Source organism: Rousettus aegyptiacus, unplaced genomic scaffold (genome assembly GCF_014176215.1).
Source record: "Rousettus aegyptiacus isolate mRouAeg1 unplaced genomic scaffold, mRouAeg1.p scaffold_m13_p_4, whole genome shotgun sequence".
In the NCBI taxonomy this organism is placed as follows: Eukaryota; Metazoa; Chordata; class Mammalia; order Chiroptera; family Pteropodidae; genus Rousettus; species Rousettus aegyptiacus.
In genome coordinates, this window is record NW_023416307.1 from 107882449 (window position 1) to 107896194 (window position 13746).

At 37.2% G+C, this 13746-nt stretch overlaps 1 protein-coding gene across 15 annotated transcripts in view; it reads left to right on the forward strand.

Annotated features, from left to right (window-relative positions):
- CADPS (calcium dependent secretion activator) overlaps positions 1-13746 on the forward strand; it is a 442570-nt gene that overhangs the window by 330930 nt on the left and 97894 nt on the right. For 10 of the 15 annotated variants that reach the window (XM_036218629.1, XM_036218630.1, XM_016150172.2 and 7 more), the window contains 4 exons: positions 238-301; positions 724-847; positions 3206-3274; positions 4141-4158. In XM_036218629.1, the coding sequence (XP_036074522.1) occupies positions 238-301; positions 724-847; positions 3206-3274; positions 4141-4158 (275 nt within the window). The remainder of the gene's footprint in view (positions 1-237; positions 302-723; positions 848-3205; positions 3275-4140; positions 4159-13746) is intronic. The other 5 variants (XM_036218625.1, XM_036218626.1, XM_036218628.1 and 2 more) reach the window with 1 other exon arrangement.

Below are 13746 nucleotides of genomic sequence, written 5' to 3' on the forward strand. Positions count from 1 at the left end.
TCTGTACTGCTGCAGACATTTGCAGAGTCTCTCTTTAGTCCTTATTCACACATACACATATATATACATTATATACACACATATATGGTGTGAATTCAGATTAACATAACACAATGTGACAAAATAAAAAAGCATTTTCAGTTCCTCAGAGAGAGTTGCTATAGGAATCAAATTTGAGTATATTTCATGCTAACATGTAATAAATTTGGGCAACTTGAAGAATTTTCTCTTTTTTAGGTATTGCTTTCCATTTGGTCGACCTGAAGGTGCTTTGAAAGCTACTCTCTCACTCCTGGAAAGGGTAAGAATGAAAGTAAAAGACAAATTACGTATATATCATCAGAGACATGAACATAATATAATGAAATACTATGGTTGAATGACCTAGTTTGTAATTTTTTTTTTTGAGGTTTTGTTAACCATTCATCAAATATCAAAATAAACCTGAGAGAACTGCCAAAATTCTGGACATTTTATCTCCAGACTCTAAAGTAGTTAGGATATATCGAAGGTATGCTCCTAGCCTTACCCAATTCATGGACAGGCTTTGCCATCAGAACTGTGCATTGCAATTCTGTTTTCTCTTTAACAATGACTCCTGATCAATATTAAGTGGCAAAGATGCCCTCACAACTAATTTTAAACTTGAATTCTTTAATAAGTAAAAATGAGTAACAGATCTGGTTGAACCATCTTAATAATCTTTTTTTTTTTCACCTAAAGGTTTTAATGAAAGATATTGTTACCCCAGTGCCGCAAGAGGAGGTAAAAACAGTCATCCGTAAATGCCTAGAGCAGGCAGCGTTAGTCAACTATTCTCGGCTGTCAGAATATGCCAAAATTGAAGGTAAGGCTCCCTTCAGTTTCCAAGTTTTTTTTTTTTTAAATTTTGTATACCTCCCTGGGGAAGTCTCTCTTTTCTGATGGGCACCAGAAAACAGTGATCTATCTAAATATGTTAACCTGAAACTTGAAAGCACATGAAATGTGAAAGCTTCCTTGGCTATGGCCAAATAAATACATTAATGAGGCATTCAGGAATCAGTCTTTGTAGGGGAAGAATATTGAACATGTGATATTATCAGATAACTATGGTTCTTCTGAGAGTCTGTGTTGGCCCTAAGTTTACTTGTGGCTAGCATTTTCCAGTGAAAGATGTTCTATAGGATTGCTACCTTCTTTAAATAGAGGAAAACAAAGCTGTTTGTTGTCCAGTGTTGATAGCATTAGAAGTAAAACAAGAATTGACTAAAGCAACTGTCAAGATTTTGCTTAACTCTTTCCTGTCCCTTGAACTTTCAAAAGGTCGTCTTTTGTAGTATTTCAAACCTGATGGTAGGTTAGTGTCCAGCCATCTCTGATGGCCCCTGGTTTGCTTTAGATCTCATTCATTCTTGTTATTTTAGACCTAGGGTTGTTGTTACCCCTGCCTTCTCAAGTTTTAGAGAAGCAGTCATTGATGACCAAGTAATCACCCAAAAGGCACTTTGAGTAAAGTCTACTTGAAAAGTTATGGTTCTTTGGGACCTATTCATTTGCAAAGGTATTAATCACTTTTCATTGTTACCCTGTTGGCTGCTATAGGGTGATTTGAAAACCACACCCAACTTGACCAGTGGTGTAAGTGTATAAATGTGGAAGTTCTGTGTGCAAAACTCAGTGTGTCTGCATTCTGGAATCTGATGTTCTCTCACATGTGCAACACCTGACTAAGACCAGCAAATGCCCATTGTCTGCCTTCAGGACATGACTTAGAGAAAGAAAAATAAAAAAAAAGACCTAACCAACCACCAAAACCCATCACTTACCCTGCCAAAGTCCTTGTTTCCTTAGAGAATTAGGTTAAGATCATGTCAAATTCACAGTGTTCTGTACATTACATGTCCTTCCTCTCTCAATTTTGTCTGTCTGACAATGCAAATTGTGTACCAGTGGTAATGAATTCATTGTTATGCATCCAGGGAGAAACACTTAAGAATTGGGCACTAAAAGGATGTTTATCAACTCTTGACTTGGTAATGAGTGACTAAAATAAAGGAACAAGAAGATCGTTAAAGGGCTATATTAGCAAATAATTGTTCCAGCATTTACCTTCCCAGGACATAATGATTGGTTGTATTTGGTAATGTCAACCGGATACCTAATAAATCTAGGCGAGGCCAGAGATGGGATGGGATCAAGAAACAGTCGGTTGCCATGGCTGCTGCCTCATAGGTCTTGGTCTAGCTATTACTAGTCTTTTGGTAAGATCTGCTCTCTTCTTTCAGATAAATATATCCAAAAACAAACTTTAAGATCTGTAAGTAAAAATGCATTCATTTCCAAAGTAGATCAGCTGGTCTGTAATTTCCTTTTGTGCCTCAATTCTTCTTGGTTGTGTTAATTATCTTTCGCACTGTGACTTTTAGGTCTGGGGATTCTTTGAAGAAACCAATCTTTTTTTCCAACTCTCTTTTCAGAGAAGTACCTCATTCCACACTACCTGCTCTCTTTGCTTTTCTCCTTCTTTGTTCGTGATTGGCTCAGCCACTTTTTGACATTACCTTTGCAAAAGTGACTGTGACACCAATTTCAAAGCATGCTGGGATTGTTAATTCGGACAACCCAACATCCTCTGGCTGCATGTATCAGGTTTTCTTTCATGAACATAGTCCACCGTAGGCTGAGACATTGCAGCTTTAAAGATATTACTACCAGACAACTTTCTTTTACAAGGTTCCGATCTTACACTCAGAAAAGAAATCTTCCATTTTTACATTCAAGCCCCTCTGTGAACATTAACAGCTTAGTTCCCTGAGAAGTTTGGAAAGAAGTTGTAGTAATATTGCTGGAGACTATGTTTATGAAGAAATACCTCAAGAGCCTTAGATACTAAAGTCTGAAATCCTTAGTATCTTGGAGCCTTAAATCAATGAAATTCTGTTTCCCTTTACTCATGATGTTTTTGGTCATTGTATTCTTGCAAACAATTCTAAAGAGACATGTAAAATCATGGTCACAATCTCTCTCGTGACTCACGGCATGCTGAATGGTTAATCCAGTAGATCTCCAATTTTGAAACTCCTTTTTCTTTTATCCCGTGTTTATCCCAAAATACTCTGTGGCTATTTTCCTTTGAGCTAATGTAACGTTTTCCTCTAACCTATGACCTTTAACTCTTTACCTCTGACCTAAGCCTCTTGCATGCCCAAATCCTCTTTTATAGGGAAAAAGAGAGAAATGTATGAGCATCCTGTCTTCTGCTTGGCCTCCCAAGTGATGGATTTAACCATTCGTGAGTACCTACCACCTCCTCGCCATGCTGTCTTCACTCTTTCTGTTTTCATTATTTCAAGAAAATCAGATCCAAACCAACTCACTCTCCTTGCTTCAAGTTTTTTAGCATTGGCTTGTCTGTTGATTCTGTCTGTGAAACCCAGTGTGAGAAGTCAAGTCACTTTTTATCAGCCTAAAACAGGTTAGACAATTAAGCCATTTGTTTGTGATAAACTCAGATTTGTCTGTAAGTTTTTTAGTTATTCTCTGTCTGTGACCTGAATGCATTTTTACTTTGCTTGTGTGTAACCCCAATTTGTAAAGTGCTTGTCACTGGTACACAACCAAATGGTAGCAGCTAGGCTGGGAGCAATGTATTAGGTGTCAGATAAAGGACAGTTGGGGCAAAATCATGCCTTCTTTTCCATGTTTAACATGTTAAACTATTGTGGGTATAAGATCACACTAGGTGGTCCATTTTCTGTAACAATTAGATCTTATTTGCCTCCTGTCTGTTCTCTTTCAAGCTGGGAAGCTTTTCCTTGTTCTTTCGAGATTTTGACTTGTCCTTGTCCTCTAAGCTTTGGCTAGAACATATGACTTAATTGTCACTTGGAGAGTTCGTGTATGTTTCATAGCTTGATTTTACATAAACTTAATTTTACTAATTTTCTATTTGTGCAGCATTTTCCACCTCTTTGAAGGAGCCTTTTTTTGCTGGCCCCCATACTTCGGGGCGGTGGGAACCCAAGGGCAACCTTTTCTTCCAATACCATGTATCACACATAAGTGGGGGGCATTGTGGTCCACTTGCTCATTAATCCTGCATATGTGTTCTTGTTTCTCTCTCTCTTCTCTCCTTGTTGTGCTCTCTCTTTCAAATAGAGAATCAAAAGGACGCAGGTGAACCAATTGTATATGCATTATAAACTTCAGGACTGCTGAGTTCTATTTAGTTTTTGTTTTTGTTTTTGTTTTTAATAGCTCCTTAATGTATGTACTCCCTAAGACTGATGTGGAGTTGCAATAATACTTAAGGAGTTAATTTGTGCTGTCTAAATATACCTCATGCCCATTAGATGGTGACCTTTATGGAGTAGAATTTCTGTAAAGGCATAAGTTTGAAGGAACAGAATTCTGGTTTGCTGCAGAATTTCATTGGTTTCAGGATTCCAGTGATTTGGCCTCATGTGCTTTTAAAAAAGTTAATGAACCAAACTAATCTTCCTTTTTGTTTTTTTTTTTTTCTGTTTTCTACCTATTGAGAAGTTTGTGTTCTTTGATGAATGTTTATAAGTCAAGGTAGAGAGAAGTTTTGTTTGTGTTGTTCTCGTATGTATATGTGATGAGGCAGGATGCTGCACAGGGCGGCTCCACAGGGGCCTCTGCTGGAAGTTTCACGAGATGAGAGGCCTTAGGAAGTTCTCTGGCTTTGGACATTTTCTTCTTGTTTAGTCCATAAACTTCTAACTCATTGTGAGGAAAGCTCTAACTTAAAACTTTAATAAATATATAGTTTTCATTATCGTGTTTAAGTTCTAAAGGATTTTCAAAAGATAATTATCATTTAATCAAAATTAAATATATTTTATTTAATCAAAGTTGAATATGTCAGATCAATTCAGAAAGCATTTCTGAGCACATGCCAAGTACCAAGCTGGCAAAAAATGTGACTTTCTCTCCCTGGAAGGGAAGGTATTCTTTCATTTATTCTCTCAGTCATTAATTCATTCATTAGTCAAATGTTCAATGAAAGAGCCTACCATGTGCCATGTATAGTGGTAAAAGCCAGGGACTATATAAACAAGAGAAAACAGCTATTAACCTTATGGAGCACATGGGCCAATGGGGGTGCATAAGTGTAAATTACAAATTAAGTATGTGGCAACACCAATTGGTAGAGTTATGTATAAGAGGACTTGGTCAGAAAACCACAGAAATCTTCACAAGGGGGCAGGGGGTAAGATTGAACTGCATCTTGAAAGACGAATTGGAATTGCTGAAAGGGAGCTGGTATTGGAAAGTGGAGAGGCATCCTAGATAGAAAAAGTAACATTTGCAAATATCTAAAACCATATAGTTAATAAAAATAGCTAGTGCTTATTCAGTGTGTATTATGTACCAGGTACGGCTATTAAGTACTTTATATGTATTAACTCATTTAGTTCCCAAAATCTCTTATGAGGTAAATTCTAATATTATTCTCATTTTATAGCTGAGCAAACTGAGACACAGAGAGGTTAAATAACACACTCTTAGAAGAATAGTAATGGAGCCAGAACTGGAGCCCAGGCAGAGGCCACACTCTTCATTACTCTGTAATTCAATGTGGTTGCAAAACAGGATGAAATGATGGCGGTAATGGGTGTTGATGATGGCAATGTAAGCAGGAGGCAAGATCTCAAAGCCTTATATGCCTTAATAATACAGAGTTCAGACTATCTCATGGTCCAAAATTTCTTAACCTGGAATCTATGCCAACTTTTGCATGTATATAGATTTTTCAAAGGAATGGTTCCACAGGTTTCATTTTACAAAGGTGATAGAGACCCGCTAAAGGCTCTTTAAGCAAGGAGATGGCTTGGTATTTGCACTCCAGACAAATCATACTGGCAGTGATGGAGAAAAGGACTGAGGAGGAAGAATAGAGTAAAACTGGACCTAAAAGTTAAGGGCAAAGCAGAGATGGGTTTGAAGCTTGATATTTTTGAGGCTACTTCTAGGCAAACAACTCTCAACCACCATCATAATCATAATTATTTCCTTCTCGGCCTTTACATTTTTTTTCTCACCCTCCCTCTCCCTTTTCAATTTCCTCAGAGGAAACTTAGCACAAATATGTGGATGAGTATTGAAAACCAACAGTATGGAGGTGGCAGGGCACAGCTGGAGTTACATGTGCAGATTGAGGCAGAACATAAACAACTATGGAGTCACTTAGTCAGAGAAGCTATGAGACTCTGTAGGTGGCATTTTGGTGGATTTATGCTTTCTATCTGGTGGCATTGTTAGAGTTAAATGTTCAGATTAATTATAGTATCTCAAAAAAATATAAACCACTGATACTCTATGAAAGAAAAGTTATAACTCCTGCACATAAATCTATTGTTTTAATTCATTTCCATTTAAACTATCAACGTTCTGAACCCAGCAAGCTTTGAGAAAGTCTACAATATTCTTGCTGTTTTAGCTCATTTCTTGACTAAATACTTGCATAATTTTCTGAGCAGCACAACAATTTTATTGGAACTTGAAATAAAATAATTTTTCCTCCAAATATACAAAAATTTGCAAAATTATATTATATATATTATATATTATATGTGTGTGTGTGTTTGTGTGTGTGTTTGTGTGTGTGTGTGTGTGTGTGTATAATTTTGAGAGCGGGAGAGAGAGAGAGAGAGAGAGTGAGAGAGAGTGAGAGAGAGAGAGAGACTATTAATGGGGTCAGGCAGCACTGTGCTAAGAACTTTACAGGGAAGATATGATTAAATCTTTACCTTAGTACCATAGAGAAAGCTTTATCATTGCCTCTTTTATAGATGAGGGGGCTGAGATTTGGAGAAGATAAGTGATTTCTCAAGTAGGACTTGAACCCAGATCTTTCTAAATTCAAAAGCCATGTTTTTTTAACTTTTTCCAACATGTGTTTTTTTTTTCAGCTGATGTGGTGGGCACTCAGACAATATCCATTCATCCAATGGATAAGTTCACAAGTACTTATAACTTTTAATCCAGGAAGGCCACCAAAACACCAAAAAACAGAACAATCCCTTCTGGGACCCAATCATTGCCCAAATCTATCTATCGTGAAGTCTTCCTGAGGGCAGTTGAGATTCCCTAAGACTTCCTAAGAACTAAGGACGTTTTTTTTTTTTTCTCCAATTGACAGAAACCTTTTAAAGCAGCCCAAATCCATTCAAAGGATTTCTAAGCAGATTCTGTAGTGTTGGGGTTTTGTGTCTTTTCCTATCTCCAGTCAAACTTCCTACAGGTCCAAGGCCAGTTAAGGAGAGGAGACAACTAGCCTTGCGGTATTCAAACACACAGTACAGCGCCACCCACCCAAGAGACCACTGAGGGAAAATACCATCTCACCAAAACCCAGGCACTTCTGAAATGAGGACCATCTCATGCTTCCTATCTTACACAAGGGACTAAATGTTTCTCTTTTCATCCTTCTTGTTTCAGTGATGCATACATCAGGGTTTCTAAGCCCAAATTATTTGTAGACTAGTACCTCCTCTATACTTCATAAAAAGTGAGGAGGAAAAGGAGAAACATGTTGCAAACACTGTTGTTGCCAAGGAAAGTCTTGGAGGAAAAGAGGATGTGTTAAAAACTATGCCATGAACCAAAAACTATTAACATGAAACCAGTGTTTCTTCTACCAGAAAAATGACATGATGCTGCTGCTGATGATGGTGACAACTGTCACTTATAGAGAATTTAGTATGTGTTAAGTAGTTACATGCATATCTCATTTAATTCTCACAACTCTGTAAGTGTTTTATTACCATATTTCATTAAATCTAAAAAGCCATCAATTATAAGATGCACCATTAATTTATGTACATCTAAGAACAAAACAATGCTACCTACTAAATTGTGAGACACCATCAAATGTAAGATGCATCCGATTTCAGAAATGTTAAAGTGTACCTCATATTCTCAATGAAATAAGAAATCACTCTTTCGTATATAGAAATACAGAGAGAGAGAGAGAGAAATAGAGACATGCCCAAGGCCACATAGCTAGTTAATTGCAGAGACAGAATTTGAACATGAGCCTAATTCCTGAGTCCACACATTCAACTTCTATACTATGAAACACTTGTAATCATCAGCAATAAGATTGTTAGACCAAAAAGGAGCTTCTCAATCACCTAATCCCAAACTTTCATTTGAAAGATAGGAAATATAAAACACTGCATCTCAAACTTTAATGTTTGTACAGATTTCTGGGGATCTTGTTGAAACATAGATTCTGAATTGATAGGTCTGGAATTGGGCCTGGAAATCTGCATTTCTCACAAACTCCCAGGTGATGCTGAACCTGCTAATCCAGGAATTGCAATTTGTATGTCAATGGACTATAGGAGGCAGTGGGTTTATCTTTTAATCATTAATTTTGAAATAAAACATTGCAATATAGTTCCACACATTATCTGTTAGATGCCTATTATGTTCCAGGAGCTCTACCAGGCACCAGGGCAGTGAGCAATCAGCAAAAACAGTCATGTTCCCTACCCTCAGGGAGATCACAATGAAGTTGAGAACATAGGCATAAAAGAAGTAATTGCATTCTGGTGAAGGGAGATCCAAGGTGCTACGAGAGACTTCACCTAGGCCAGGGTCTTTGTAAGGTGTCCTCTGGCCTTGTTGAAGTGTTTGCCTCTATTCATCATTTTTCCATATACCCCAAGATCATGCCCTAGGGCATATACATGAAAGCTTATTTGGAGACTGGGTGGATATTTATAGTACTACTAAATCTGTATTCCACTAAAACAAGTGACACCCCCACACACAAAAAAATAAAAAAAAAAAAATAAAACCTCAAAGAGCTTAAGTAAGAAAAGGAAATTTTTGGCCAACATGGGCTAGGAAATATCTGGAGGAACTGGATTCAGGGATTAAAAATTTTAGTATGTTTTGATCTCTCCAACTTCTGCCAGGCTTCTTTAATGTGACTGGGGTGTCATAGCAGACTTATTGGGAGCAGTATGGCCACAGATAGTACAAGGCTTTTTTCCTAACCTTAAAGGAAAAATAGCTTTTCTCTCCAAGCAACTGTTTAAAATTCCAGAAAAGGGTCTCATTAGCATGTGTAGATCCCATATTAATCCCTGACCCAATCATAATACCCATGATGGTGTAGGGTGCTATCGTCGGCCTGGTTTGGCTCTCATAACTGCCCCTGTAGGATTCGTTGCCTGAAATGGTCCACCAGAACAACATGGAGTGGGGGAGAGATAATTCTCTGGAGGAAGGTCATTACACATAAAAATAAATAAATAAATAAATAACAGTTATCCACTACTGTGTCTATCTAGAATTAAACTCACTTTTCTTAGGTGCAACAGCTCATTCTTAAGGAGAAATATTGACTTAGAATACAAAGATACTAAATTAGAGAAGAAAAAATATCATAATAACATTATTTTCTCAGTGTAGTTGCAATTTATTTTAATTTAAATAAAAAGTACTTTTAATTATCTCATATCATCTAAAATTGCATTAAGATACCTGAAGATTTCTCTGGTTTGGAAGTTTAGGTTACAGTGTTTAGTATTCAGCAATTCAGCTTAGTACATGTTTTAAGTAACCAGGGACGTTGGGTAAGAGATAAAAGTTGCTGTATAATTTATATGCATATTGCAACCACAGAGCATTTGTTTTTCTGTGAAAGCACTGCACTGAGCAGGATCCACTGAGGATTTTCTTCCTCCAGTATTCGAGGACCTGCTCTGGACAAGGCACTATTCTAGACCCAAGAAATACAGCGTTTGCTGGGTATAGAAGGAAACAAACATGTATATAATTTGCTGTTGTTAAAGGCCATTAGTGCTCAACTAGAGGTATCAGTAGAGGAGTTGGGCCTTTGTTATAAAGGCACTCTCTTGTGATGGCATATGAAGGTGTAACTCTTGTTATGAAAAGAGTATCTTAAAGACTTTTGAGCTGGAGTATGACAGGCTCAAATGAATGCTTTACTGAAGACACAGAGATAACTGCAATAAAAAGAGTAGAGAAAATGATCCATGATTCATCCAACAGTCTTTATTACCATATACTTTATACTGTCCTAGTGATAGAATCTTTTGAAAGGGAGTGGCAAAGGTACAAGGAATCACTAAGGAAATTATGTTGAATTGTGAACCTGCATTAAATGTATGGCCCAAGTAGCCATCATTTTAGGGAGGCAGGGTACTCTGGAAAAGCATGATGTGGCTATCTGCTTAGCTTTCTATTCCTACTCTAGTTTTTATCAACCCCAATCCCCAAATCATAGCAAAGTGCTGCAGGCTAGTTATTTTCAGTAGTAGCACAAACACTGGTATCTTCAGCAGCACATCAGTAGATTGGAACTTGGTAATAAGTGAGCTTTCCATCAACCATATCCATCTTTCATATGATATTTCAGGGACTGACAATTCATTCGCTGGAACCAGGGATGGTCAGGTTATTTAAGGGCTAATTGGAGTGTCTCTCACTCCTAGATGTTTCTCTTCCCTGGCTTAGCTGAGCATGCAGAGGAATTCTCTTTTGGTTTTTCTGCAGTCACATTTAACTCTCTTTCTGGAAGCCAAGCAGATTTAATTGTGTAAACATGAGCAATGGTAATTGGGTAAATAAAGTTGGAAACCAAGGTATGATATTTTTGTTTTGCTTTGTGAGGGGAAAAAAATAGGGAGCTTGTTTTTCTATAGTGGCAAACCTTACTGTCAGAATTCTGGACAGACAGTTGGCAGCAGGAAATCCCTTTACGAATTTTTATCAAGACCCATTGAGCTGAAATATGTGTCTGCTGCCTCGTGAGTTATGGATCAGCCTGGGGATAGGTCATTGTTTTATAAACCACCAGCTCAAATGTTTCTCTACACTGGTTTAGTGATATCTATAAGAAAGAATAAGGAGTTTCCATGAGAATTGCACACTCAGGTAACACGCGTTCACTGGAAAAGTCAGGAGAATATATTACCAAAAATGTACCCGACTTTCAGCACAGCTGTAGGTAGGAAACCAGATTTTAACAAAATTATAATGCAAAGTACTTTTTTTACAAAGATGATCAGTCGTTGCCTTTCTTTAAATAGCTATCATTTAAAACGGATTTTTCCAAATTCTATTTACACATGATTTTTCACAACAAAAGATTTAATAAGAGGAGACCAGTAAATAATTTTTTTAGTCCTACATTCAAAACAGTGAGGTGGTCCCACAAGAAAAGGATCTCATTAACATTTGTTTTCAATAAATATTTTTTGCAAGAACATTATATTTATTCTTATTTCTCGTATTTTTTATTAATGTCGCTACAATTCCATTTCCTATAAGCCTGCAGTAAAACTCATTTTCCCAGTTGAAAATTCAAGCAAACCAAGAAGAAAACTTGGCAATGGAGTATGTCTCCCCTCACCATACAGATTGCTTTATAAATGAGAACAATTAGAAAAGAGCAGGTCCAAGGTTAATGAGACACTCATTAAAGAGAAAGAATTATAGAAGCTGATAGTGCTCTGTGCCTGTATTGAAGGAGAGGCTATTGTTATAGGATGTTTGCTGTGCTGATATTGTAAACCACATGACAGATGGGTCAAGTGCTGATTACGGTATTCTAACATTTGGAATAGCAAGTAACATATTTGATAAGCTGGCAAGTTTTTATATATGATTCAACCCACAATATAAAAGCCACGAGAATTCCAAATTGAAAATAATTAAATGAGCTGGAAACAATCAGATACCACACATTTTCCCCCAAAATGACAGATTTTGACATGTTGAAATTCCACAAAGGGAGCAAGAATATTCCCTAGCTCACTTGAACTAATAACGGCCCTTCATCTGCTTTTGCAAAGCAATTAATTCCTGCCTTTTCACAATGTTGGTGAGAACAATAAACATTTGTAGGCACCTTAGGCTTTATAGAGATCTGTCCCATGCATTGTTTTACTTGCTCTTATCGGCAACCCTGCGAGGTACACCAAAAAGATATTGATATTCTCAATGTATAGATGAGGAAACTGAAGCACAGAGATGCTTAGGTAGAAAGTGCAAGGTTACGTAGAAAGCGAAGTAGCATATTGAGGATTAGAAGCCAGATCTTCCAACTATGAATACATCAAGTCCTATTTCTGGTCATCTGAAAGGACGAGGCTCTTAACATACAGGTGTTTTTTATTGTACGAAAGTGTGTCTTCTTTCCGTCAATGATGCTGCCACCATCATTCATGTGCATCCATCTGGATGAAGGCATCCAGTATTTGCGTTCAGCCTCTGAGTGTCTTGGTAGGGTGGTGCTGGTGACACTGGTAAGAGTCCTGTTCCTTATCAAACAACGTCGCACCTCTGTTATGTTGCAGTTAACACCAAGGAAGCAGCAGCTCTCCCTTGTGTTTTATCATTTTTGCTTGTTTGGTTGTTCCCAGAGTTTGTCATCTTACTTGTCACATTTTGTGAAAGTCACTTTGTCTCTTTACTTTTTTACTGTCTCTCTTCACCTACCTGAGCAGCACCCCTGCCATCTCCTGGGCCTCCTCCACCCACCCAAACGCAGACCAGCATGTTATATCAGAGGCTCAAAGGCATACCTAGGCCAAAATCAAGTACTGTAAACCTCTATCATTCCTTTACTCAGCAGCTTTCTAGTTTAGTTTGCTTTTCTGTTCATTTTTCCTCTTGAAATTTTGTTTCGGTTTGGAATACTAAGCCGAGGCTCAAGCTCTCAAGTTTGACACCGTAGGTTTTGAGAGACTCCAAAGAGAGCATTTATTTCCAAATGTCCACATTTTTTTTTTTCGTCTAGCTATGTCTGACATATGCAACATTTTCAAATCTCAATGTCAGCACAAAATAACATTGTTGTTGCATAACATTTTGCATGACAATTTTTTATATGTTATGAGCTTCAATTCTGTTGTATGAAATGTTTACTAAGTATGTTGTATTTTTAGTTCCCCTTCATCAGTGCTCCAGCTAATACAAGATTGGGTGATAGGAGTATTATGGTACATTTCAAGACAGGAGAAGGGACAACAAATAATAATTTTTAAGCACAAATTTCTCCTTGACCTCTGTCGGGGGGAGGGAGGAGGTGCCAAGGATTTTGCACAATATTTTCTTTAAAGACAACATCTTAAAGAAGTCACTTTTAATACCATTTTGTCTGTATAGCTGGTAAATTAGCTATGCAAATGAAGAGGAAAATAGTGTTATGTCTCAATGAAGTGTCTTGATCTCCACATAATGGAATTGCTGCTAATTAATAGTAAATGAAAGTCTGGCTATATGAGTTAGTTGGAAGATCAAATGTTCTGGATCAAAGTATCTTTAACCTGTTTACTTTAATGGTCGCACGTTAAGGTAAAATTGCAAAAGGTTTTATTAAACATACTGTCTGTATATATACATCAGGCATACACATGTCTGTGTACATGTGCACACACAGAATGACTGTGTGCACATATACACTTTATGTGTATCTAATCAATATATATTATTACAGTCAAGCTAAGAGCGCTGCAGATTAAAACAAATCATCAGGTGGTCCTAGCTTAAGCATCTTGGATTTCTCCAAACAAAAATCATTCACAGTTTTTAAGTAAAAGTGCATAAAAATATTGGTGGTAATTATTTTATTTCTACATGATCTAGAATTCCTCTAAATTTGGTGAGTATTCCACCCAAAAGGAAAATGCTCTCTATTTTTAAAGCAAGAGATTTCAAAGATGTGCCCCAAGTGGGATTTCCTGCAGATTTGTATTA